The sequence below is a fragment of the Ambystoma mexicanum genome, chromosome 10 (genome assembly GCF_040938575.1).
Source record: "Ambystoma mexicanum isolate Mex_15411 chromosome 10, UKY_AmexF1_1, whole genome shotgun sequence".
NCBI classification, from domain to species: domain Eukaryota; kingdom Metazoa; phylum Chordata; class Amphibia; order Caudata; family Ambystomatidae; genus Ambystoma; species Ambystoma mexicanum.
Window position 1 is genome coordinate 534,556,894 of NC_090932.1, and position 24,172 is coordinate 534,581,065.

The 24,172-nt window shown below is 46.8% G+C and overlaps 1 protein-coding gene across 2 annotated transcripts in view; it reads right to left on the reverse strand.

Annotated features, from left to right (window-relative positions):
• Window positions 1-24,172, reverse strand: part of HDLBP (high density lipoprotein binding protein) — an 829,415-nt gene that overhangs the window by 267,261 nt on the left and 537,982 nt on the right. For both annotated transcript variants that reach the window (XM_069618106.1, XM_069618107.1), the window contains exon 18: window positions 3,583-3,804. In XM_069618106.1, coding sequence (XP_069474207.1) covers window positions 3,583-3,804 — 222 coding nt within the window. The remainder of the gene's footprint in view (window positions 1-3,582; window positions 3,805-24,172) is intronic.

The window sequence follows — 24,172 nt, forward strand, 5'->3', positions numbered from 1 at the left end:
AATTGCACAATGTCAAGGGGAGCTGAAGATCTTCTTTGCAGGTAGGTAAAAAATCTGACACAATGTTTGAGGCTCAGGAACAACGAGACCTGCAGGACCTGCCAGGAACCAACATCTTCGGCTGTATCTTTTTTGCTCCACTTTAAGGTACTGTGCCATCCGGTTGAGAGATCCCAACTCTCGCGGTGGAAGTTCGTGAAACTTTCCCAACTCGCAAGCCTAATCAGCTTGTGACCCAGCATATCTTGCTTCATCATCTCAACTACTTCTAAAAACTTTTACAAACACTTCTCCATTTGTACCAGAACTGTGCTGTCCTATCCAAGAACACTAGACTATTGACTTTGGCCTGGCCTATTGAATTGAACTGACCCTCCTGGTACACTGAAGCTTTGCATGATCTAAAAAGTGTTTTCTAACCCTTTGTACAACCCTATGCTTTTTATTGCCATTTAAAAGTACTGAAGCGACCACATGTTGCAGGTCATGCTAGTCGCGGCTAGATGCTGCTGGACCCAGAAATGGAAATCACCCCGACCTCCGGGCGAGGGGGAGTGGGTAGCGAAAACACGGGCAATCTACGATATGGAGTACTTGAACCACCTGATCGATGAATCCAAATCTAACATCGAGGCCCTATGGCTGCCATTTTTTGACAAATACGGGAAAACAGCCTGAGGCACAAGTAACCATCTCAGACGGTTCTCTTGATGGGAACAACACTATCGGGGCAACCCCTTTGGAGTGGGAGGAGATCGATTGTTACAGGACATGTGACTTTTATATGTTGGACCTTATTTTTTGAGCACCGTTTATCTCTCGGAAGTAACCCTATGCTCACATTGTATCCTCAGATGAAGTGCTGGACCCTCTTGTTGTTATCGACCATTAAACCATGGTGTGGGATTAGGGGGGGGGCGGGTGTGGGAGGTGGGGGGAGGGTAAAGTTGTGACCTCACCTTGATATATATGGATGTTTGCACTATTTTTTTGAATTATGTCATAATTGTAAAATTCTAATAAAACCAAATTTTCAACAAAAAAAAAGTACTGAAGTGCCATTTGGCTCCTTTTTTAGGGGAGCTAAAACTGTCTAACTTGATACTGTAGTATATTCGTGTTTAATATGGAGTTGATTTCTACTAGTGAAAGTTTTCTAAATGACTGTGTAAATAAATGTTTAACTATTACCAAGAAACCTTGAGTGTAAGTGTCTACTTGAACCACTGTGATTGTGATACTTCTGTGTAACTTCTTCTACTGCTCACATTCCCTCTTGAGATAAGCCTGGATGCTCAGCTCGCTACCAGAAGTGTGTGGTACAGACTTATACCAAAGGTTGGTTTTTGCTTACACCTGTAGTCCTAATTGTATGTGTTGTTCCCAGAGGGTACTGCCTGCAATTCTACCTAACACTCGTTCCATGGGTCGACTCCTTTGTTGCTCAGGACCCAAACCTTTATGCATGATAAATGGCTGGAACCTCCAATCATTCAAGCCATACATGCACATGTGGGGGCTGTCTTGTCCAAAATGTTGGCCAGCATCTCAGTTCAAACTGAATACAGGAAGCCAGGAATAGGGAAGACACCAGTAGCTCCAGCAGTGAGGGGGGGATTTCAGACACAGAATCTGAAACGGAGAGCGAAGATGGCCAATGTCACCTCGCAGCATGAATAGGGCCAAACAGCAGTAGCGAGAAACCAGGCCACACGGCCACCACATTTTGCAGGCGGACAGCGGGGAAAAGTGTTAGCAAGAATGTTAAAAAGACCATTGCATGGCATATTGAACCTCAAATCAAGAGGAGGTTATGGAAAAAAACAATTTATCGACATATTCTCCCCACTGGAATATGAAGAGATGGGTTTTGACCTTATAAAGAAAGACAGAAAAGAGGAAGAGAAGGAGAGAGCAAAGAGACCACAAATAGAGAAAACCTTACAAAACTGGGAAGCAGCTTTCCACTTGGTCACAATCATTTTAGAAAAATTCCCTAAAGGGGGCACAGCGCTAATCGCTTACCACCATACGATTTTACAAATCTATAATACCTTTGGGGGAGAATCATGGCTAAATTATGACAGGGAATTCAGGAAAGAAATGCAGAAATTCCCAGATTTAGGTTGGGAAGAGGAGTATGTAAAGTTATATATGTTTCACGTCCTGAAAGAAAATACCTCTCACAACACATATAGCAACAAACAAGAGAATGAGGTGCAGGGCCACAGGGGAGGGGGGCTGAAGACACTGCAGTACCCATGGAAACCAAAAGCTAGGGGAGCTTCAGGCTCCTCCCCACTTCCTGTCCTTTCAGGCACTCAAGAGTCTTGGCGGGTGTTTGCAAGAAAGCACACCAAAGACAATACTAGCAAGACCTCCTAAACCCACCTAGGTAGAAGAAGGCTCAAGAAAGGACAAGTTATTAAGAATTGGTAAAAAAAGATAATGGTGCATGTGTGTTGCTTACCGCAGCTGCAACAGCAGCCCGCGTTTAAGTCACAAAAAATTGGTAGAAAACAGGATCTGTGTGATTTTTCCATCGCGCAAAAGTCTACAACGGAAAAGTTTGCATGAGAAATGTACGAATCACAAAAGGTTCGTACATTTCCCATGCGAACATACATTAAAAACCCCTACAAACCCACAACACACCCTACTTACTTTTGAAGACGCGCTGTGTCCCTGCGGTGCCAGTTCCCCTTCACTTCCAGGGGTTCCCTCCCCCCTCCCCCCCGTCGGTCAGCTGCAGGGGTTTCCCCCGCCCCCGTTTTTTTTCTCCATTTGGCGTGGGGCTGCTGGTGTCCCCCACAACCCCTGCTCACAGTAGTGAGTGGGGTGTTGCGGGGAACACCCCCTAGCCCAAGTCCAACCCCACCAAAACACCTAAGCACATACCACGTAAGGTTCCAACTTTTGGTAGTTAGAACTTTTCGTGGTGAATGTTTAGGTCTTTTGGTGGGGTCAGACTTTTATATCCGGTCATTTCGTACAATACCGAAAACATCCACTGCCAACCAGCACTCTGATGAACTCGTCACATTAACTAGAAATTTACAGGAGGAGTGAAAAAGGGGATTATAGTATCCCCCTCAGCACTCCACATAAGGTGGGTGCGCGGATTCCACAAAATAAAATGTAGCATAAAAAGTAGCCCCCTATTCTTGGAAACAGTAGTCACAGGGAAAATAGAAAGGGCAGCTCAAACAGCTCCCAGCAACCCTACAGAGAGAAAGCTGTGTGCTTCAATAATGAATTGCAGATGTCTTAAAAGATGGAGGAAAGCATTTCTATATAATGATACAAGCAAAGGGGTTTTAAAATGTTGCCACAGAGTAAATGATAGTGTGGTAAAAGGTTCCCACTGACTACGGAGAACTAATCAAAATCCAAGAGTGCTGAGGGACTCACAAATGGGGAGAAAATTGCACAAAAATTAAAATGTTCCTGACAATTACAATACTCTCTAAATCACGTATTAGGAGCAGTAAACCTCGTTTTTTAAAATACAATTGAATGCATATGGAGAGTCAACCTGTCGATTAAAATTCAGGCGATTCCTTTAGACACCTTTCTACTCACCAGGTTCTTAATGCGGGTCTCAAGCTCCTTTTGTGCATCTTTTACAGCTTCCTCAGTACCAATTATGGTAATCAACTCCTGGTCCTTGTCCTCCGGCATGGGAAATATAATGCGGGCACCGGTGTCATTGCGCACCTTCCGAATGCTGCTCCCCCCTTTCCCAATCAAGAACTTGTGATATTCTGGCTTGGCATGGAGTTCCACTGTGTAGCTCTTAGTTTGCTGAAACAGGAATGGAATTAACAGGTTAATTAAAGTGAAGCAGGCAGTGAGGAGAACACACTGACACAAATAAGGGCCAAATATTCCTTCACATAAGCAATTCCACACCAACTTTTAAATGAGGGCTGGCAGCCAGCAAAGGGATTGAAAATGGGTTTTGATATTCAGTTGATTTAATGTCTCATAATGGACAAGGACAACCAAGTAAAGACGTTAGGGATCCATAGGTAATTTGATTACTCTTGCCTTATGGCAAACCTGAACATAGCATGCTTTTCTACAATTAGTAATTATTTGTTTAAAAATTATTTCCTCAAAGTCTTCACTTAAGGGCCCTTATAAAAGAAAAAGTTTAAAGCTAGATCAACATTGAAACAGTCAAAATGCACTCCAACCTGCTCCCTCCTCCTGCTCCCATCTTTTTAAGAGGTACCCAAAGCATGGACTAATGTGGCAAGCAGTGAACCCGTCAGTGCTACAGGTCAATTTCTCAGTGAACTACATCTTAAGTTTAAAATAAAAGCTTGTAAGCAGGTTACATATAACATTTACCCAATCATTGTCTTTCTGTGGCTAGCATGTGCATAGAATCACATGCTTTGCATTGTCCACCATCTAGTGGTTGGTGTGGAGTATGACATTTTTGTTTCAAATACAAGGGGATGCGGGTAGGAGGGTTGTTAGGGAGAATTCTCAGAAATGTGCCAATTCCTCTCAACCTTAGATACCCCAAGCTCTTTTGCTGGACTTTAGGACTTTTCATTTCTAACCTGGAGAGAGTGAGGCCTTTTTCCCCACTCTCTCATGTATTTTTTCTGTGCCTTATATTATTTCTTTTTGACTTTGGATTCTGACAAACACCATAGGCATCATCTTTACATTGTGACACAGCACATTCAGTGCAGTGGCACAGGGAAGTCTTTCAGATTTTCCAAAGCTTTAAATACCTTCTTTTGGTGAAACTACGGTTTCCAAGAGCAGTGAAGTGAAATTGACTTTACTTACATTTTGTAACTTTCTAGACCCAGCACACACCATCTCAGCATAGGGTGCTGGAGGGGTTACTTAGTATCCCCTTTGTCTAGTTTCTCATGTAACTTTTTTATTTTACCCTTTCTACAATTAACGGCTGGTGGCAGTGGTTTACTTTTTACTACCATTGTTTGTTTTTACCGCGGGCTGCGTTCGCAGCTGCAGTAAGGCACCCGTGGGTGCCCATTTCGTCAAAATGGCCCAGTCTTCTTTTTTCGCCATTTCTTGTCGGAAAGGCCCGTCTTGAGATTTACTCTGCATGCCAAACCATGCTTGGTCCCTTTGTTCGTTTTGCCTTTGGCAGGATTCACAAGTGAAGCCCGCCTCTGGCTCCAGTATATCTGGCAGGGGCAGGAAGTGAGGGAGGTGCCCGAAACTCCCTGTGCTTAATCCCATTGGTTACAGAAATGCACATACAGGTGATTGTCCGGCTGGCTGTCCGGCAAGGACATCCACCTTGCTGTGTGACTGACAGCTAGGCTGGAATGAATGGGAGAAACCTGCATAAAAGCTGGGGCTTCTTGGCTTGGAAGGCAGAGTCGACCACTGGACGAAGGAATCCGAAGAACAACTTGGAAGACAAGCCTCCTGCAACTCCTGGACTGTTTTGCCCGGTGAAGCTCTGCTGCAGTGCTGAAGCTCCAAATTTGTTTCGATTAGAGAAGCCCTTCAAGGACAACTTCTCCCCTTGGGGTGGTGGGACCAATCAACCCAAAAGTGAACTTGTTTGGACATCCTCTCGTAGCTGGCTGTACTTCCACTGCTGCTGGAACCGAAGTGCCAGGGAGAGGAACACCAGATTGTGTGCGTTGCTTTTAAGTCGGACCCCGAGCGCTAGGAAGATCCTCCGCACTACCCTGAAGCAGGACTGACTAAGCCTGAGCCACCTCAGAGTGCTGGACCCCAGATGTCAGGATAGTCTGAATCTGTATCAGAGAACCGCTGTGTTGCTATTTGCCGTCAGACGTGAGGACCTGAAACCGCGAAGTGCAGCTGAATTGAAATGTGCCCATTGCTGCCGCTGACCTTCGCATTGAAGTGCAGGAGTTCCCAGACGTCCTCCCTCTTGTCCCCACAAATGAGGTCCAAGAACACCAGGATCTGCAGAGCTGTACAGGAACAGAAGCATGCTGGAACCATTTCTTCTAACCAAAGATACTGTAAACCTAAGAGGACTTTCCTCTTGTTGTGTAGCCTTACTTGCTTTCAGTTGAGACTTTTCTTGGTTGCCCTTGCAAAGTTGCTTACAGCTTTGCCCATCACGAACCTCCGAGCTTGTGGCCCTTCAAGTGAATCTTATTTCTACAAACCTTTCGAAAAACATTGTGCAAAACTTACTTACTGGCAAAGAAGATCTTCAGCTATGCTAGACTTTGCTCAACTAACATTGGCTATCCTGGCTCCCAGAGAGACTCTTCTTACCTCTGACTCTGTGCCTTTACCTTTCCCCCAGGAAAAGGTTACATTTACTTGACATTGGAAGGTTGAAAAAGTACATACACGTTCTTGAATTATTTGTTAACCTTTCTTTTATTCCCATATCTAACCTTCGCACCAAACTCAGCATTGCTCCAAATGTACTAGTGAAAAAATAAATGTCCATTGTCCTAGCTATTGAAGTCACCCGAGGGTGTAGGAAGTGTCTGGGTGCCATCCCCAATGGGTATCATCTGATTTAGAGAAGCTAAGAGTGTGTTTTGAAGTATATTATAATTGTTACATGTTTCTCCCTTCTGAAGAAGGCTTATATAACGGACTGTTAAATTAATAATTGTTTAATCAAGAAACCTTGAGTATAAGTGTTTATTTGAATAACTGTCACTGTGAAACTGTTACAACCCTACTGCTCACATTGACCCCTCTTGAGATAAACCATTGCTCAGCCACACTACCAACCTGTGTAGTACAGACTTATACCAAAGGTTGGGTTCCTATTGCCAGGAGGTCAAGGTTACTGTAATATTCCAAAGAATACTACACACAATCTTGCCTAACAAGGGTCATGTCACACTCACTATCCTACATGGAAATGTACCCATGTCCCTCACTCGTCTTTGTTAGGGAGATGTATAATTACTGTGCTTCATCCCCCCTCCTAGTGAGACCCCGCCAGCACGTTTTGCTTGTGGACATTTTTCTTTCAATCATGAATGAGTGGAGCCTTCTTCCACTCATTCATTCATTCTTGTGGGCTCGGTCTTTTGGCACCCTATTCTTTGTATTCCACCTATATTATGGAGCATGTCTGCTCCATAGCTCTTAAAGGCATCTGTGTTTACTACTGGAGCACACAGCTTCTTATGAGCAGTGTTTCTAGGGACCCTTAAGGTCCCCCTTTAATATTATATTTCTATATCCTTAAGTAACTACAGTTACTGAATATATACCTCCCAAAACTCTATAGTCTGAGAGATTGGCATACACTACCTTCAGTGGAGTGCCAAAGGGGTAATTAGTACCACCCTTCTCTCTGCTCCTGACACGTTTCAGTCACACAGACAATCATCTAGTTATGGCTGGTGGCGGTGGACATGTTCTACCAAATACTGTATTTTTTATACCACAGGCTATGTCCATAGCCTCGGTAGTGCCAAATAGGGGCACCCAAGTACCAACTTGGAGCCTTGTTAGGGACAAATTGATGTAGAAACCCTGTGGGAGACTACACAACACTTGCCCTCTTGATACTAGGTAACCCACCTTTGGTATAGGCCTGTACTACACAAGTTGGTAGTGTGACTGAGCGGCCAGCCTTTTCTCAAGAGTGGTAAATGTGAGCTGTAGAGCTGTTGCAGTGAAATTCACAAATAAAAGTAGCCAAGTAACACTTACACTCAAGGTTTCAGTTACAAATAGCTACTTATTTAACATCAGTTTTTTTTAAAATAAGCGCTCTTTTAAAAGGGCAATATATGACACTTGTGTACAGGAGCGTTATAAATGCCATATCATATCATGTAACAATCAAACATACTTTTCCAGAATCAACATAAAGCTAATAGATACTCTTTAGAGATGCTTTTTACACACTTCCCACACCCGGAGGTGACATCATTCACAAGGACAGTATGACATGCATTACTCGCCGTAATAGCATTTCTGATGATTGTATCTGCTAAGATTCACATGCTGTGCCTATAGTCTGACATCTAGTTGTAATCGCGTAGTATTGCATCTTGTCTTTCGAGGATCAAAAGGGGACCTCGACATGGGTGTGCTTGTAACACTATCCCTAAAGTGACGTGTAGTGTACTCAAAATCCCTCACGCGTCTAGGTCCCACTGGTTGTTTTCTTTTGCTGTGAGGGAGCCTGTGACTATCGTGAGTACGTACAGAGAGAAAGGAGTAGGATATCCATGTTCCTTCTACTCCGAGAAGGGTGGAAGCATGTGACTAAGCAAATACAATCATAAGAAATGCTATTACGGTGAGTAATGCACATCTTCTGTTGCCTGTGAATCTGCTTAGAATCACATGCTGTGCATAGACTAGCGAGCAGTACCCAGAGATGGTGGTGGGAGTAAAGAGATGAACAAGTTATTTACCAACTGGTAAACTTCTTTCGATTGGATGTTCCTCCAACATATTCCTCATTTTAGATCTATTCCATCCAGCTTTGCTGCTCTTCAGAAACATTTTCGGCAGAGGGCGTCGATGTCGTCGAGTCGATGGTCCCTCGAAGGCCTCCGTCGAGAGTGACATCATCGGGTATTTAAGTAGCACGCGTGGCGCCCGTTGGCCTCAGTTCTGTTTTTCCCCTTTTTAGCTTTGATTTTGTACTGTGTAGATTGTGCCGGCAGACAGGTATCAGCCATGCAAGATTTGAGTTGGCAAAAACCCGGAAAAATCTACAGAGGGGTAGGCTGGGAGGACGTTGTGGAATACGTTGGACCATCCAATCAAGAACGTTACCAGTTGCTAAGTAACTTGTTCTTCGAGTGGATTGTGTCCTCCAACGTATTCCTCATTTTAGATGGACTCCCAAAGCAGTATGTATAATTTCTCTGGAGGAGGGGTTAGATTTTTCAATGCCCTTAGATGGCGGAATAAAGCACTGCTTTTCCAAAACTCAGTTCCTTAGACTGGGAAGCATCCAGGCTATAGAATTTTGAAAAGGTGTGTAGTGAAGAGCAAGTTGCTGCTTCACAAATGGACCTTATTGGAACACCTCTTTGAAGGGCTGTGGAAGAGGCGATGCCTCTGGTGGAATGAGCCCTTAACCCTTCTGGTGGGTCTTTTTGTGCTAATCGGAGGCATTCTGAAATGCAAAGCACAATCCAGCGTGAAATTGTCTGTTTTGTCACTGATTGACCCAGTTTCCTTCCTGTGTAACGTATAAACAGCTGGTTGTCCACTCCATGTCTGGAAGGTCTAGAGATGTAAAAGCTTAAAGCTCTTTTTGGATCCAACCTGTGTAATCTTTCCTCCTCCTTAGTAGGATGGGGTGGACGATAGAATGCGGGTAAAACAATTTTCTTAAATGAAAATCAGATACTACTTTCGGTAAAAATATTGTTTAACCCTCAACACAACTCTGTCCTTATGGAACACAGTATATGGTGGCCTAGAAGACAGTGCCTGCAATTCGCTCACTCTTCTTGCAGATGTTAAAGCAACTAAGAAGGCAGTTTTCCATGTTAGTAATCTTAATGGACACGTGTGCATAGGCTCAAAAGGAGTACACTAAGAATTTTAGTACTAAATTGAGATCCCAAATCGGTACTTGAAATGGGTGAGGAGGAAACACATTAGTGAGTCCTTTTAAGAATTGTATTATCAAAGAGCATTCTTCCGATGAGCACTTGAAAATGGAAAGCGCCGCAAGGTAACCTTTTATTGTTCCAACATTCAAACCTCTATGTGCTAGGGTCAGAAGAAAGGAATAGAACATAGAAAAGGATCGACATTCTTTTCTCTGCACCAGTTGCAAAACATTTTCCAACGGCAACGGTATAGAGACTTTGGTGCTGGCCTTCTTGCCGAAAGCAACACCTCCATATCATCATCGGGAAGGCTCCAATCCCTGTATCTCAGCCTTTCAGATACCAAGCATGAAGGTCGAGCGTTTTGACCTCTGGATGGAGAACCTGACCCTGCATTTGAGAGAGAAGGTTCTCTCTCTGAGGAAGACGTACTGGAGGACAAATGGACATGTCTAGAAGGTCTGGGTACCACGTTCTCCTGGCCCAATCTGGGGCAATTAAGATCATGCGGCTCCCGAAGCGTCTCAGCCTCCTGATGACCTGAGGAATGACGGGAATCGGAGGGAACGCATACAATAGTGGGGAATTCCATTCCACCACGAACACGTCCCCCAGGGCTCCTCTCGGGGGGGAAATTCCCTTGAGCAATACCTTTCGGTCGATACCATTTGCAAATAGGTCTACTTGAGGGGTTCCCCAAAGGGCGAAGATCTCTTGAATGACTTCCTGAGCTAGTTCCCATTCGTGCGACGCCGTGCTCTGCCTGCTCAGAGCATCTGCCGTCATTCTCCTCCCCGGCTAGATAAATTGCCAAATACCAGAGCTGCATTGCCTCTCTGCACAGAGGTAGTGACCCCACACCTCTTGTTTAGATAATGCATGACCACTATGTTGTCCGTCATTATCAGGACATTCTTTCCCCCGACAGATGGCAGCAAAGCCTTCAGAGCTAGTCTGATTGCCCTCAGCTCTAAAAGGTTGATGTGTAGTTTGGACTCCGATGGAGACCAACGACCGTTGATTGTCAGATCGTTGGCATGAGCTCCCCACCCCATTAGTGAGGCGTCCGTCACTACTGTGATCTCCGCCCATGGTTGCCAAAAAGGTTCTCCTTTTAGGATGTTCTCTGTACAAGTCCACCATAGAAGATCTTGTTGAACATTGTTCAGAATCTGGAGAAGATCCGTCATTTGACCCGAGAACTGGGACCACTGAGTCTTTAGAGCCCATTGAAGGGATCTCATCCTCAAGCGTGCCTCTGGCACCAGGAAGATGCAGGATGCCATGAGGCCGAACAACCTTAAAAAGTCATAAGCCTACAGATTTTGGGCATTTTGGAATTTGGAAACCATCTGAAGAATGTCTTGAGCCCTCGACTTGGGAGGCGAGCTCTTTCCCCAAGGATATGTCTAATACAGCTCCTATGTACTGAAGCTGTTGAGAAGGTGTCATTTGCGACGACTTGAAATTTAGGGAGAAGCCCAGTCTGTGGAGGAAGTGGCAGGTGACTTTCAGATGATCCAGTGCTTGCCGGCAGAGCGTGCCCTGATCAACCAATCGTCCAGGTAGGGGTAGACATGAATCCCCCCCCCACTAAGGTGCGCTGCCACCACTACCATTAACTTGGTGAAGACCCTCGGGGCAGAGGTCAATCCGAATAGCAGGACTCGAAACTGATAGTGTGAGTTGCTAACTACGAACCTCAGGTATTTTCTGTGCTTGAGATGAATCGGCACGAAAATAAGCATCCTGGAGGTCCAATGACACCAACCAGTCCTGAAGTTGAAGGGCCTGAAGGATCTGAGAAAGGGTAACCATCTTGAACTTGTCCTTCCTGGGGAACTTGTTCAAGTTTCTTAAGTCCAAGATGGGTCTCAGTCCTCCGTCCTTTTTGGGGATCAAAAAATACAGCGAGTACCATCCCTTGTTCTTCTCCGTTGCAGGTACCGGTTCTATAGCACCTTTCTCCAGCAGGGTTAGAACTTCCTGCTGTAGGAGCGGGTCCGAAAACTTCAACAGGTGTCTCCCTGGTGGATTGCTTTGAGGTTGCGTTAGAAAAGGAAGGCAGTAGCCTTGGGCTATTTCTAGAGCCCAAACATCTGAAGTAATGGCTCGCCATTCTTGCAGATGCTGTGACAGCCTGCCTCCTACAGGTGTTTTGTGATGCAAGTCCTCAAAGTGGTTTTGTGGCGGTTGTTGCAGCCGCTGATGCCAAAGAGGCTGCAGCTGGAGCTGGCTTTGCATATTTTGCTTGTCCACCGCAAGTGGCCTTTCACTGGCCCCTTTGACTGGCCATTCCTCTTGCCTTTCCATATGAGGAGTAGTAACGATAGGATCGTCCCCTCCACGATGGTCCTTGCGCACGAGGCTGAGGTTGCCTAATAGCAGCTCCTAAAGATTTGGCAGCTGCTTTTGAGGTCTGCAACCTCTCAAGGCTCTCGTCAGCCTTGTTGCCAAAAAGGTGAGACCCGTCAAAAGGCATGTTCAGAAGGCGGTTCTGTATGTCCGGTGCAAAACCCGACTTCCGTAACCACGAAAATCTGCGCATTACCCTGCTAGTGCCCATGGACCTGCTTACACTATCCGCAGTGTCCAATCCAGGTTGAAGGGATTCCTGCATGGCTTCCTTTCCATCTCTAACGATGGCTAGGAACCCTTCCCTTTCTTCCCCTTCTGGTATGTGCTCCGCCGCCATTGCGATGCACTCCCACAGAGTGTACGAAAATCTGGCCAAGGCACATGTGGAGTTGGCAGATTTTAAAGCCATACTCCCAGCTGAAAATACCTTCCGTGCCCAGCCATCCACACGCTTATCGTCCCTGTCTGGAGGGATAGAAGGGTACGCAAGTTTGTTAGAAGCTGTGGCTGCCTGTATGAGCAGACTCTCGGGAGTTGGATGTTTGGACAGATAGCCGGGGTCGCTACCAGCCAGCCGGTATTTTGAGGTGAGGGATTTATTTACCGGAGGAATAGAATCTGGAGTTTCCCAATTCTTGGCCACCCTATTTTGCAGGGCTACATGAAAGGGTAGTACTGGGTCTTCAGTGGGACCATGGTCCAATATATCTGTTAAATCATCCTGGATGAATTGGGCTGATGGTCTAGCCCATCCTAAGTAATCTATTACCTTCGTCATTAATTGACGGTATGATGGACTGGCATGCTCTCCTGGTTCTGGTCTGCCAAAGTAATTTTTAGGAGATGGGTCAATGCCACTTACATTGTGTAATGATTCCACCAAGTCCCTCATTCTGCTTTCTTCTGAAATCAAGCATTCTGGGACATTTGGGGTGCCATATTCTAGCCCAAAAGGTACATTCTCTTCATCAGATCTCTCCTGTTCCTCAAAAATGGAGGTCAGGGACTTAAACTCCTTCCTGGGGAGAGGCTTGAAAACCTTCTCTGGGAGAGGAGGAGGAGGAGGAAGAGGTGTATTACAGGGCTCTGAGGATATTACAGGAATTGTAACCTTTCTTTACCTTTTTCTGGCTGCCCTAGTTTGGCTGGAGCCTTTGGCGCCGAGGGCTTTGAAGTCGACAAGAGCGTCGTCGACGGGGTTTGCTTCGAGGCGCTCTTCGAAGATTTTCCCTTCGAGCTGTGACCTCGAACGGTCGACTCTAGCGTTTTTCGCTCGGCGTCCTGGAAGGTTCCCTAGTCTTCCTTTTTTGATCACCCAGGCTCGAGGGCGCGCGCAAGTGTCGGAGCGATGACGCTCCCGGCCGGCTCCTTAAGAAGGCGCGGACCGAGGCTTTGCTTTCTCAAAAACCTCCATCATTTTCACCCTGAATGCTTCCCACTCTTCGGGAGACGAATGTTTTGTGGGGCATTTCATCTTTTTCGGAGACTCGTCTGCCGACGAGGTGGAGGGAGACCTGTGGCGTCGTTTCTTTGATTTTTTTGTCGAAGACGACGAGCAATGGGAATCGCTTTGGGACCTGGATCGATGCCTTTTGCGTCGAGGAGATTTCTCCTCACAGGACCTTGACTCGACGCTAGAGGCTTTACGAGCAGTTTTGCAACCTACCTGTAGTTTTCCTCTCCTTTCTCGCATGGCCTTCCCAGTCATCACCTAACACTTCGTACAGTCCTCCATGTCGTGGCCTTCTCCGAGGCACCACAAACACTCTCGGTGCGGGTCCGTGATCAACATTTTTGAACCGCACAACTTGCACTTTTTGAAACCCGATTTCAGGGTCGTGGTCGGCGTCGATGACGAGGACATATTTTGTATATTTATCATCTTCACAGAACTTGAGGCGCGCCGAATCTCCGAAGCAACATATACTGCGGAAAAACGGAACTGAGGCCAACGGGCGCCGCGCGTGCTACTTATATACTCGATGACGTTACCCTCGACAGAGGCCTTCGAGGGACCATCGACTACTACATCGACGCAAGACGCCCTCTGCCGAAAAAATTTGCGAAGATCAGCAAAGCTGGATGGAATACATCTAAGATGAGGAATACGTTGGAGGACACAATCCACTCGAAGTCTTAGTACTGCTCGTCCCACCTAAGAATCGGACCTAGAGCGAGTATCTAGGCAGTAGGGTATTGTAAAGGTGTGTACAGAACACCAGGTTGCTGCTTTACAAATGGACTCGAGAGGAACATTTGCAATGAATGCTATGGAAGCCCCAGTGCCACCAGTAGTGTGTGCACTAGCCTTAAAGGCCAGATCTCTCCTTTTAAGAGTGTAGCATAGGGTGATGCAGTTTACAATCCACTTTGAAATGGCTGATTTAGAGACAGGGTGCCCTTCTCTACCAGCTGCCACTGAAACGAGAAACTGGTTTGTAATCCTTGGTGGTTTAGTCTTATACGACCGCTCTCCTCACATCAAATGTGTGGAGGTTTCTGCCACGTTAGTGGGGTTCTGGAAGAAGGTGGGTAATTCCATTGACTGGTTCACATGGAATTTCTAAATGAATGTCGGTGCAAACCGTGGGTGAGTGCGCAGAACCACCTCGTCTTTGTGAATTGTGACAAATGGGTCTGGAGCTGAAAGGGCCTGCAGTTCACCAACTCTTCTCATTGAGGTGACTTGACTGCCACCAGGAAGGCGGTCTTGTAAGTGAGTGCTTTAAGGCTCGCCTTATGCATAGGTTCAAAGGAAGGTCCCATTAGTCTAGTTAATACCACATTTAGGTCCCACCCGGGAGCTAAGTTAGAAATAGCGGGGTGAAGTCTTTTAACCCCTTCCATAAAAGCCTTGATAACTGGTATTTTCCACCACAAGGCCTTTTTCTGGGACGTAGTGCAAGCAGAAACTGCAGCTAAGTACCTTCAGGGAATTAAAAACCAGACCGAGTCTAAAAGCATTAAAGGAGAACTGCATTTTAAATAAAAAAACAGCAAAATCAAAGAATAGTTAACCTATTATGTAACCGTAAAACTAAAGAGATCTGGAAAACTATAAGATCAATAGATAAAGTAACACGCAAATTCGACTCAAGCATTGATAGTGCGACTTGGTCTTCCTTCTTTCTCGCCAAATACGCCCTTCCTGAGGAATTTACTACTTTTGAACAACCGCCTGAAAGCCATCTAATTCCCAAATGATGCCCATGGGATAAGATTGATATATGCATTGCAATTCAGAAACTAAAGGGTTCCAAATGTGCTGGTCCTGATGGGCTTCCCCCGTGTTTATTTAAGGATGATCCTTTATTTTGGTCCTCTATCTTTCATATCACCTTTCAGGAAATATTTTGTTCTAAAAAAATACCTAGCTCTTGGCTTACATCAATCATTATTCCACTTCATAAAAAAGGTTTAATCTCAGATCCCAACAACTACAGACCTGTTGCAATTATTGATGTTGCAGCAAAAATCTTTGCCTCCTTGATTCTACAAGAGCTAGAAAGTTTCACGTACTAATGACGTTTTATGTCCATCACAAGTTGGGTTTCGTAAAGGGATGGGGACTCCTTAATGCGTGTCTTTTGGCACACATTGCACATGCCACCTGCGCTGTCAACACTCCTTTTTTTTTAATCTTTAGACCTAAAAGCAGCCTTCGATTGTGTGATAAGAGGGAAACTGTGGGAAAAATTGTGCAAAGCTAATTTTCCTCAATACCTTATGACACTCATAGAAATGCTGCTTTTTCAAACAAATTTCAAAGTAAGAATTGATCGAGCAGGCTCCCTATCGCAAGCTATTCCATGTTTCACAGGAGTAAAACAAGGCTGCAACCTTGCAGCCATTCTTTTCAATCTCTATTTAGCTGATATTGAAGAGATATGGAACATGGATAAATCATTTGCGATTCAAATTGGAGCTGTTTCTTTGTCATGGCTATCGTACGCAGATGATATTCTGCTTTTTGACCGTACGCAGGCTGGACTTCAAATGAAACTAAAAAGCTTCATGCACTACTGTAAGATCAATAATCTTACAGTCAACCCACAAAAATCCAATATAATTATCTTTGCCAATAAAAAAAACGTACAACACTTTGTATGGAAAATTGTTGCCTCGCCCATCGCAATTTCCATCAACTTAAATTATTTAGGGCTCATTCTAACAAATAACACGTCTTATAAAAGAATGAAAGAACTATTAATAGTTAAATTATTGCCCTTAAAATGTCAAATGACGATCTTGTCACAAAAAATGTGTACATTCTCGTTAATTCCACATCTAGAATTCTATTTAAAAAAAGTTGAGTCAATACTGTTGTATGGAGTTGAGCTATTTTTATACGATTTGGGTCCCCTTTTGGATCAACTACAAGGGCAGATTTCGAAATACACCTTAGGTTTACCTTCATCCATGCCAAATGCTATTGTTCGACACGAACTGGGTCTTAATTCGCTATCCGCCAGATACAACTGGCGCTTATTATTGGACATTGCAAAAATGATGTTTCCACCCAGAAACTCCTTATACATAGGTTTAAACCGAATGTTAGCGAATAATAATCCACCTTCTATGACTCAATTTAAAGAATGTATGTTGTCTGTTTTGGAAAAGATTAATCTCCCTGTTGAAGATCTGGAGCTTTTTCAAGAAAAGATTAAGAAAAAAATATTGCAATGTGATTGGGCGGAAACTTGCAAGAAGATGGAAAGTTATGTTTCATTCGCAGAATATTGTAAATTTGTCCATAAGCAAATACCACGCATGACTTATATAACACTATGTCCTTGTTCTAATGTTCGTCGAACCTTTATGTTGTTTCGATTTGATCTTTTGCATACATGAGTCAGACAAAAACATTGGCATAAACAGGCATTGGATCATAATGAATTATGTCGATTTTGCAATTACTCACAGGAGACTTTAAAACATCTTTTTATTTATTGCATTTACTTTGAAAACTATTGTTGTAAAGTGATGAATTATTTTATACAAGCAGATACAATAGTAGCTAGAGAATGGATCTGGACGACGTGTGTGGTGTTAATGCTTCTTTAATCAAAACCACAAAGCTGGTAAAGATTATCGAGACTGAAATCGAAAGAGTTATTTAACTGTTTTCTTATGTATGGGTATAGGCATTCACAGATGAATTTTAGCTATGGAGAAATGGATCTTGTTGATAATGTATAACAAATCACTTATGTTATGTATTTCGTTTTCTTTGTTTCTTATTTATTAACTAACTAACTTATTCAGGATTTGAAGTATGAATTATTTGTAAAGGTCTTGTCTTTTCTTGACAAAAAACAAATAAAGTTAAAAAAAAAAGACCAGAGTCTAGTAGGCGAGTCAGGTATAGAATATGTGTCGGTGATCAATCTATGGGATTGATGCTCTTGGAGTGGCAACAGATGGCGAAATGCTTGCATTTGTTGGAGTAGTAATGTCTGGTGTTAGGCTTTCTTACTTCTCCAAATATGTCCATGCATCTTTGAAGAAGTTGGAGGTGCCCGAACTCGAGGACTTCAGGAGCCCGGCCGCTAAGTTGAGAGTTTGCAGGCATGGATGGAATGTTTCCCCCTTGTCCTGTGATAGCATGTTGTACGGGCAAGGTAGTTTCCTCGCAGGGGAGACTGACCTTGCCATCATGTTCGGCAAGATTTTCACAGAAATTGTTAATCTTCCTGACCTTTGTCAACCCCAGAAATGTTTGCCTTACTAGTGCAATATTTTCTGTAATACCGCCGAGTGGGAACCTTTTTCCACACTCACAGAATGTTTTACTCTTTTTATGGGTGCCATTTGTTTGACTCTCCATAGTGTCTTTTTAAAGTTATCCTCTTTAACAACTTATTGGCAATAAGTGCCTATTGTTGCTGGATTGCCCTAGGGGCTCACCTTTTAACTTTCTTTTTCTAACATTGAGAGAAGGAACATGTTACTTACTGTAACTGTTGTACGCCAGCATGGGTCTGGCATGGATTCACATGCTCATGAATATTCCCCGTCATCCGGCTGGGAATCCTCGGCAAAGAAAAAAATAATTTCTGAACTGTCTTTCTCCTAACAACCAATCACTGAGCTCTGGGTCATACTGCCTCCAGCCAATGACTGTCCTCTACCCAAGCCCCTTCTCTGGCAGCCATCTTCAGATTTGGTAGCATGTAAAGTGGCAGTAGAACCAAGAGAAGAGCCGCAGAGGGGTAGGCGGGAGGGTACGCATGTGAATAAAGAATACATAGCAGTACACACATGCACAACCACGGTAGGTGGCAAGGCTCAACATGAGCATCTCTTACCTCCTCACCAAGCTTACCTTCAAGCGAACAGGTTGCGCAGCACTGCATGGCCGACTCTGGACTCTGCAGTAGAATCTCGTGAAGGTGTGCATAGACCTCCACGTAGCAACCCTGCAGATGTCCAGCAGAAGCACACCAGACAGGAAAATCGTAGCAGCGATCGCTCTGGTAGAGTGGGCTCTCGGACAACCAGGCAACGGTCGGTTTGCCAACCGGTGACAGTGGGTGATACAGCCGGAGCGCCACCTGGAACTGGAAGCCTTGGACAGGGCCTTGCCATGGTTCACAGGACCAAAGTTCACAAAGAGCTGAGAGGTTTTCCGGAAACTCTGTGGAGGCCACATAAAACTACAGCGCTCTAGCCACATCCAGCGAGTGCCAAGTCCTTTCAGCCGGCAACAAAGGCGTCAGAAAAAATACAGTTAACACCAAGGGCTCGTTTGGATGGAAGTCCAACGGCACCTTAGGCATGAAGGAGGGGTGCGTCCGCAGCACCACCCGCGCCTCGTGGAAAGTCAAGTAAGGTGGCTTACAGGAGAGGGTCTAGATCTTGCCCCACTCGTCGTGCAGAGATGATGGCCACGAGAAAAGCGGTTTTCCACGACAAAAGCTTGAGTGGTGCAGAATGCACTGGCTCGAACAGAAGGCCCATGAGCCTAGTAAGCACCACATTGAGCTCCCAGCCTTCACCGGCAGGAGCAAGCAGAATATTCCCTTGACGAATTCCTTGACTAATCAGTGCGACCACAAGGATGATCGTCCTGGGGTTCTGGTGTAGTGGGAGATAGCCGCCAGATGAACCTTGGAGGCATGGGCCAGCCCCGATTTGGCCAATAACAGCAAATATGGAAGCACCTGAGGGGCTTTAACCCTCAGTGGGTCGATCTGGGAACAGCACCAAATAGCAAATCACTTCCACTTGAGCCGGTAGCATTTCATAGTAGACTATGCTCTAGCCTTGGCAAGAACTTCCTTGCAGTCTGACGGGAGAATGTAGCCGCTGAATTCTAGCACTGTACGAGCCAGGCCTTCAGGTTCAGAGACCCTGGTTCGTGGTGACGAATGGCGCCTCCTTCCCGGACGAGAAGATACGCGACCACTGGCAGCCTGACTGGTGGGGCCGCTGACATGCTCAGAAGGTCTGGGTACCGGATCTGCCTCGGCCACGCAAAGAGGATCTTCCAGCACCGACGCTTGTTTGAGTAGATTGATGACTCGAAGTAACAACAGCAACGGAGGGAACGCATACAGAAAGAGGCCTTCCCAAGGGAATGAGAATGCGTCCCCCATGCTCCCCTGCTGGGGAAATCTGCTGGCAAACCTCCAGCACTTGGTGTTTGTTGCCGTCGCAAACAAGTCGATCTGGGGATTGCCCCATTTGGGTACCGGGTTCTCCACTAGGTTCTGCCGAAGCTCCCACTCTAGCACGTGGCACGAGCAAAGTTCCCTGCTCAGTGAGTCGACAACCATGTTCTTGACTTCTGCCAGATGAAACAGGATGAGGATCATCTCCTGAGCGACAGCCCAGTTCCATAAGCCGGGGGCTTCTTTGGAGAGTGCTGGGGACCTGATGCCCCCCTTCTTTGATGTAAAACATTGTGGTAGTATTGTCTGTGAAGACCCGGACCATCTTGCCCTTGAGGGACGGCAGGAACGATTTGAGGGCCATGAACACCGCCCGTAGATCCAGAACACTGATGTGCAGCGTCTTTTCCTCTGGCGTGAAGACTTCCGGTGTGGGCTCCCCATCCCTCGAGGAGGATGGCAGTCGTTACTGTCTCCTGATGTGGTGGGGCCTGGAAATCCACACTTCCGGTCAGATGAGAGCACACGCCCCACCATTTTATCACCAGACTGAACCCCTCATCGAGAGCAATCTTGTCCTGGAAGCTTCCGGATACCTGAATCCAACAGGTGTCAAGGAACTCCTGCAGTGGCCGCATCCGTAGCCTGCAGAGTTGGATGAGATAAATGCATGACGACATGTCGAGCAGAGACTGGATGACCCTCACTGTGTCGATCTTCAGAGCGAGCAGCTGTTGCACCTTGCCCAGGATGGCCGCCACTCTCTCCTCAGACGGTGATGCCGGGCATGACACTGTTGCGCCAGGATCCCAGGAACAGCGCGTCCTGCGACAGAGTCAAGCAGGACTTTGCATAATTCACATAAAACCCCAGATCTGTCAGTAGGCGGACGGTCCTCGCCATGTGGTCAACAGCGATGCTCCTTGAGCTGGCCCGGATGAGCCAGTCGTCCAAGTAAGGGTAGAAGTGGATCCCTTGCAGTTGCAGATGTACTGCTACCGGCGCCAGGCACTTGGTGAAGACTCTGGGCGCCGACTTCAATCCGAAGGGTAGAGCCTTGAATTGGTAATGCTTCCCCTGAACGACAAAGCTCAGAAACTGGCAGCATCCCTTGTGAATTGGGATGTGGAAGTATGCATCGTCCAGGTCCAACGACGACAGAAAGTCTCCCTCTTCTAGCTGTCTGAGCACATGTTGAAGTGTGACCATTCAGAACTTCTGGGACTTGATGCATTTGTTTAGTCGCCGGAGGTCGAGAATGGGCCTCCAGCCTCCCGTCTTCTTTCTCACAAGGAAAGTACCTGGAGTAAACTCTGGAGCCCCAGAGACGCTTTGGGACGAGCTCCATCTCGCCTTTCTTTAGCATGGCCTGAACTGCCATCAGTAGCTGAAAGATGTGATTTTCCTGACTGGCCACCAGCGTTATTTGGGGACACTTCTTTTGGAACTCGAGTGTCCCCAAATATGGGCAAGAGCGTCCAGCACCGAACGATCGGTGGAGATGGTCTTCCACACGCGGACGCAGTTCGTCACCCGGTCTTCCACCAGGGTGCACAGGAGGGGGCCTGACGTATTAACAGGTTCATTCTTGCTTGGACATCAACCGCCTTGGGGTCCCTGGTGATGATGTCCTCCTCTGAAGGCCTTGGAACGGCCCCTGTTGGTCTCTTGGGCCGAGGAGCGGGAAGGTTAGCGGTACGAAGAGGAGCACCTGCCGTAACCCTTGGAAGAACAGGGAGACTTGCCTCCTGAGGACCGAAAGGACAGCTTTCGCTGCTGTAGCGTGCTCAGAGCATGTGCCGTCTCCATGTCCGCCTTGATGGCCTGTAGAGACTCCTCTACAGCCTTCCCGCAGAGATGGACTCAAAGGGCATGCCCAAAACCCTAGTCTGGACGTCCTGTCGAAAGTTGGTGGCCTTGAGCCATCCACGACGACGAAGGCAAATGCTGTTGCCCATCTGGCGGAACCCTGCGTTGGCAATGTCCGTGGACATCGTGATGGTGTGGTCCGACGCCACCTCGGCTTCTTGCAGAAACTCCAACGCCTCTGACCTTGTCATCGGGGGAGGAAGTCCTGAAGGGGAGCAAGCTTGAACCACAGCTCTCAGTCGTAGCGCGCTACCATAGCGAGGGCGTAGGCAGCCTTGATGGTCGTCACTGCAGAGTAGATAACACGTCGTCCCATAGCATCCAACTTCTTCCCCTCGCTGTCCGGAGGGGTGGACGTTGCCGAAGATAAAGCGCCCAACGACGACTTCTTGACCAATGCAGACAGAGTCTGGCGACGATTGGGCCCGCAAGCACTTGAGCACCCTGTATTACTTCTCTAGGCAGTTTCTCTTTGCTGGGGCTGTAAAAGGGCTCTTCCTGAGAGACAGGCATTCGTCCCAAAGGTCACCCAAGAGTGGGACCGAAAGGATGGTCTTTCTCTTCGCCTTGCAGCGCTGGTACAAGAAGCCTTCCTTCTCCTCTGGCGCGAGCTGGAAGCACTCCGAAACTCTGCAGAACATAGCATGGGACAAGCACATCTCGTCCGGCGGGGAGGATCTGGACGGAGGAGAAGGGAGGTCCTCGATCACACTGTCGTAGTGTCAGGAACCGTCTCATTCCCCGGGGGAGGAGAGGGCGGTGAAGGGTGGCAAGGAGGCAATGGGTGCCTCTCCCTCTTCTTGGCTGGCGTTCCCCTGTTGCCAAAGGGTCGGCTGTTATCGGCGCCGCAGGCGGGGCCGTCGGCGTAACCTGCATCCTCTTCTGTTCAGTATATCGGATACCAGTGTATGCAGAGTAGAGAGCATGTCCACTGAGGTATCTAGGGGGCAGGTGAGGCGGAGGGTAAATAGGAAGCTGGGGCGCAGGAAGAGAGCCAAGGCTGTCGTCGTCCTGAGGCTCTCCGTCGCCTTCCTCGGCGGTATCTTCATCATTGTCGCCCTCGTCGTAGAGTGATACCCTGTTGGGAATGACCCTAGTGCTTTTCTTCATTCCCAAGCGCTTTAGAAATAGGCAAGACTTCTGTTAACTGTTTTCTTAGCACTACAAGATTCCAGGGGGGAGGAGGGTCACTAAATAAAGATAGTTAGGATTTAAATATAAGGGGCAAATAACTATTTATATGAATATATTTGTAAAACTTAATTGTAGTTCGCTTTGCTCAAAGCACATGATGAAAGTAACCTGTGCTAAAAATAGACTACGGGCATTGCATGGTGTCGGCCAAGGCTGGCAGATCACACGAGGTAACTCAGCAGCTGTTCCCTGTCCATCACAAGCCAAATGAAAAACGATTCAATGCACGACAGAGTACTATGGGAAAACAGGGTTTTTTGGAGAATTACAGGCGGCAAGGTGTGTTTTTGTATAAATGTTTATAACATAGAAAATGATGCTAAACAAGAGCTACAATGTATTCCTGCAGAAGCAGCAGTATCTGACCATGCAACACTGGAGGCTGCAGCATCCCTTTTAAGGAAGAGCAACAGTTTTGGATGAGCTCTGCCGGTATCCAGTGACCAAGTTGAACAGTATATAAAAAGGTACCTGCTTGCCATTAGTCTGCAGGAGCCAGCCAAAGAAGACATAATGCTAGTCGGGGTGGGCGGGTGGTTCGGGGGGATTGTCCGCGGCACAATACTTTGCCGTCTGCGCCTCTATCTTCATTTTCTGTAAAGATTAAAGTTTGTTATCTTTGCAAGATAGATTCATGGCCTTCATTCCCTAGTGGGATGCATTTACTCTGGTGTGAGTGTGATCAGGGGTACCCCAATATATTTAAAGGGTGCGCCTGTAAGTTGGGGTTCACTTTCATCCCAGATGGTTCCCTCATCGCCATCGCCCTCCTGGATGGTCTGAAGGTAAACAAGCTCCTCCTCAGAGGAGATCTCCATGCCCTGGAGGATTTCTCCCTCCACCTCCCCCCACCCCTTTCTTCGCAGACCGGGATCTTCTTCTCCGGGGTCTTCTCAATGGGCTGGAATGAAGACTCCCTCCTGGCAGGGAGGGACACTCTTGCCTTCGGAAAGGCACCCTGCGGGGTCCACCTCTGCAGCCTTTGAATGTGATGCCACAGCCACCTTGATGGAAGGCAGAGCATTCGTCGGGGGTACCTGGGCCTTCACAGTCAGGACCGGTACCTTGTCCTGCTTGATCTTCGTGGTCGTCCCGGACGCCTTGTCCTGCTTGGCTTCTTAGGGGTCCTTCTCAGTCACCTTGACCTTGTCCTGGGCTACCTTGAGTTTGCCCACATGGTCCAACTTCCTCTTGGACGAAGATCCTGAGCGTTGACTGGTGACTGAAGTAGCTAGTTATGTCGGACGCGCCCTGGCCGCCGAGGAGCCAGCCGCAACGGCGCACCCAGTGGCAGTGGACTCGCAGTGCTTGGCCTTTTGTAGGACCCGCGCAGGAGGGATGACCTTAAAGAGCTTAGAACCCTGCTCAGCCTTACCGGATCCCGGAGAGGCGTGCCCCTGGGACCCACCCAGTGCAGAGGCCTTGGTCTGCAGCCAGTCATTCAGCCACTTACGCCGACCCTTCAACATATGTCTCCAGAGGACGCTGCAAAATGCGCAAACTTCCTCCTTGTGCCTCGTGTACAGGCAGTATGATATGATATATGGCATTTATAACACGCCTATACACAAGTGTTTCAAGTAGAGGCACTGGGAATGT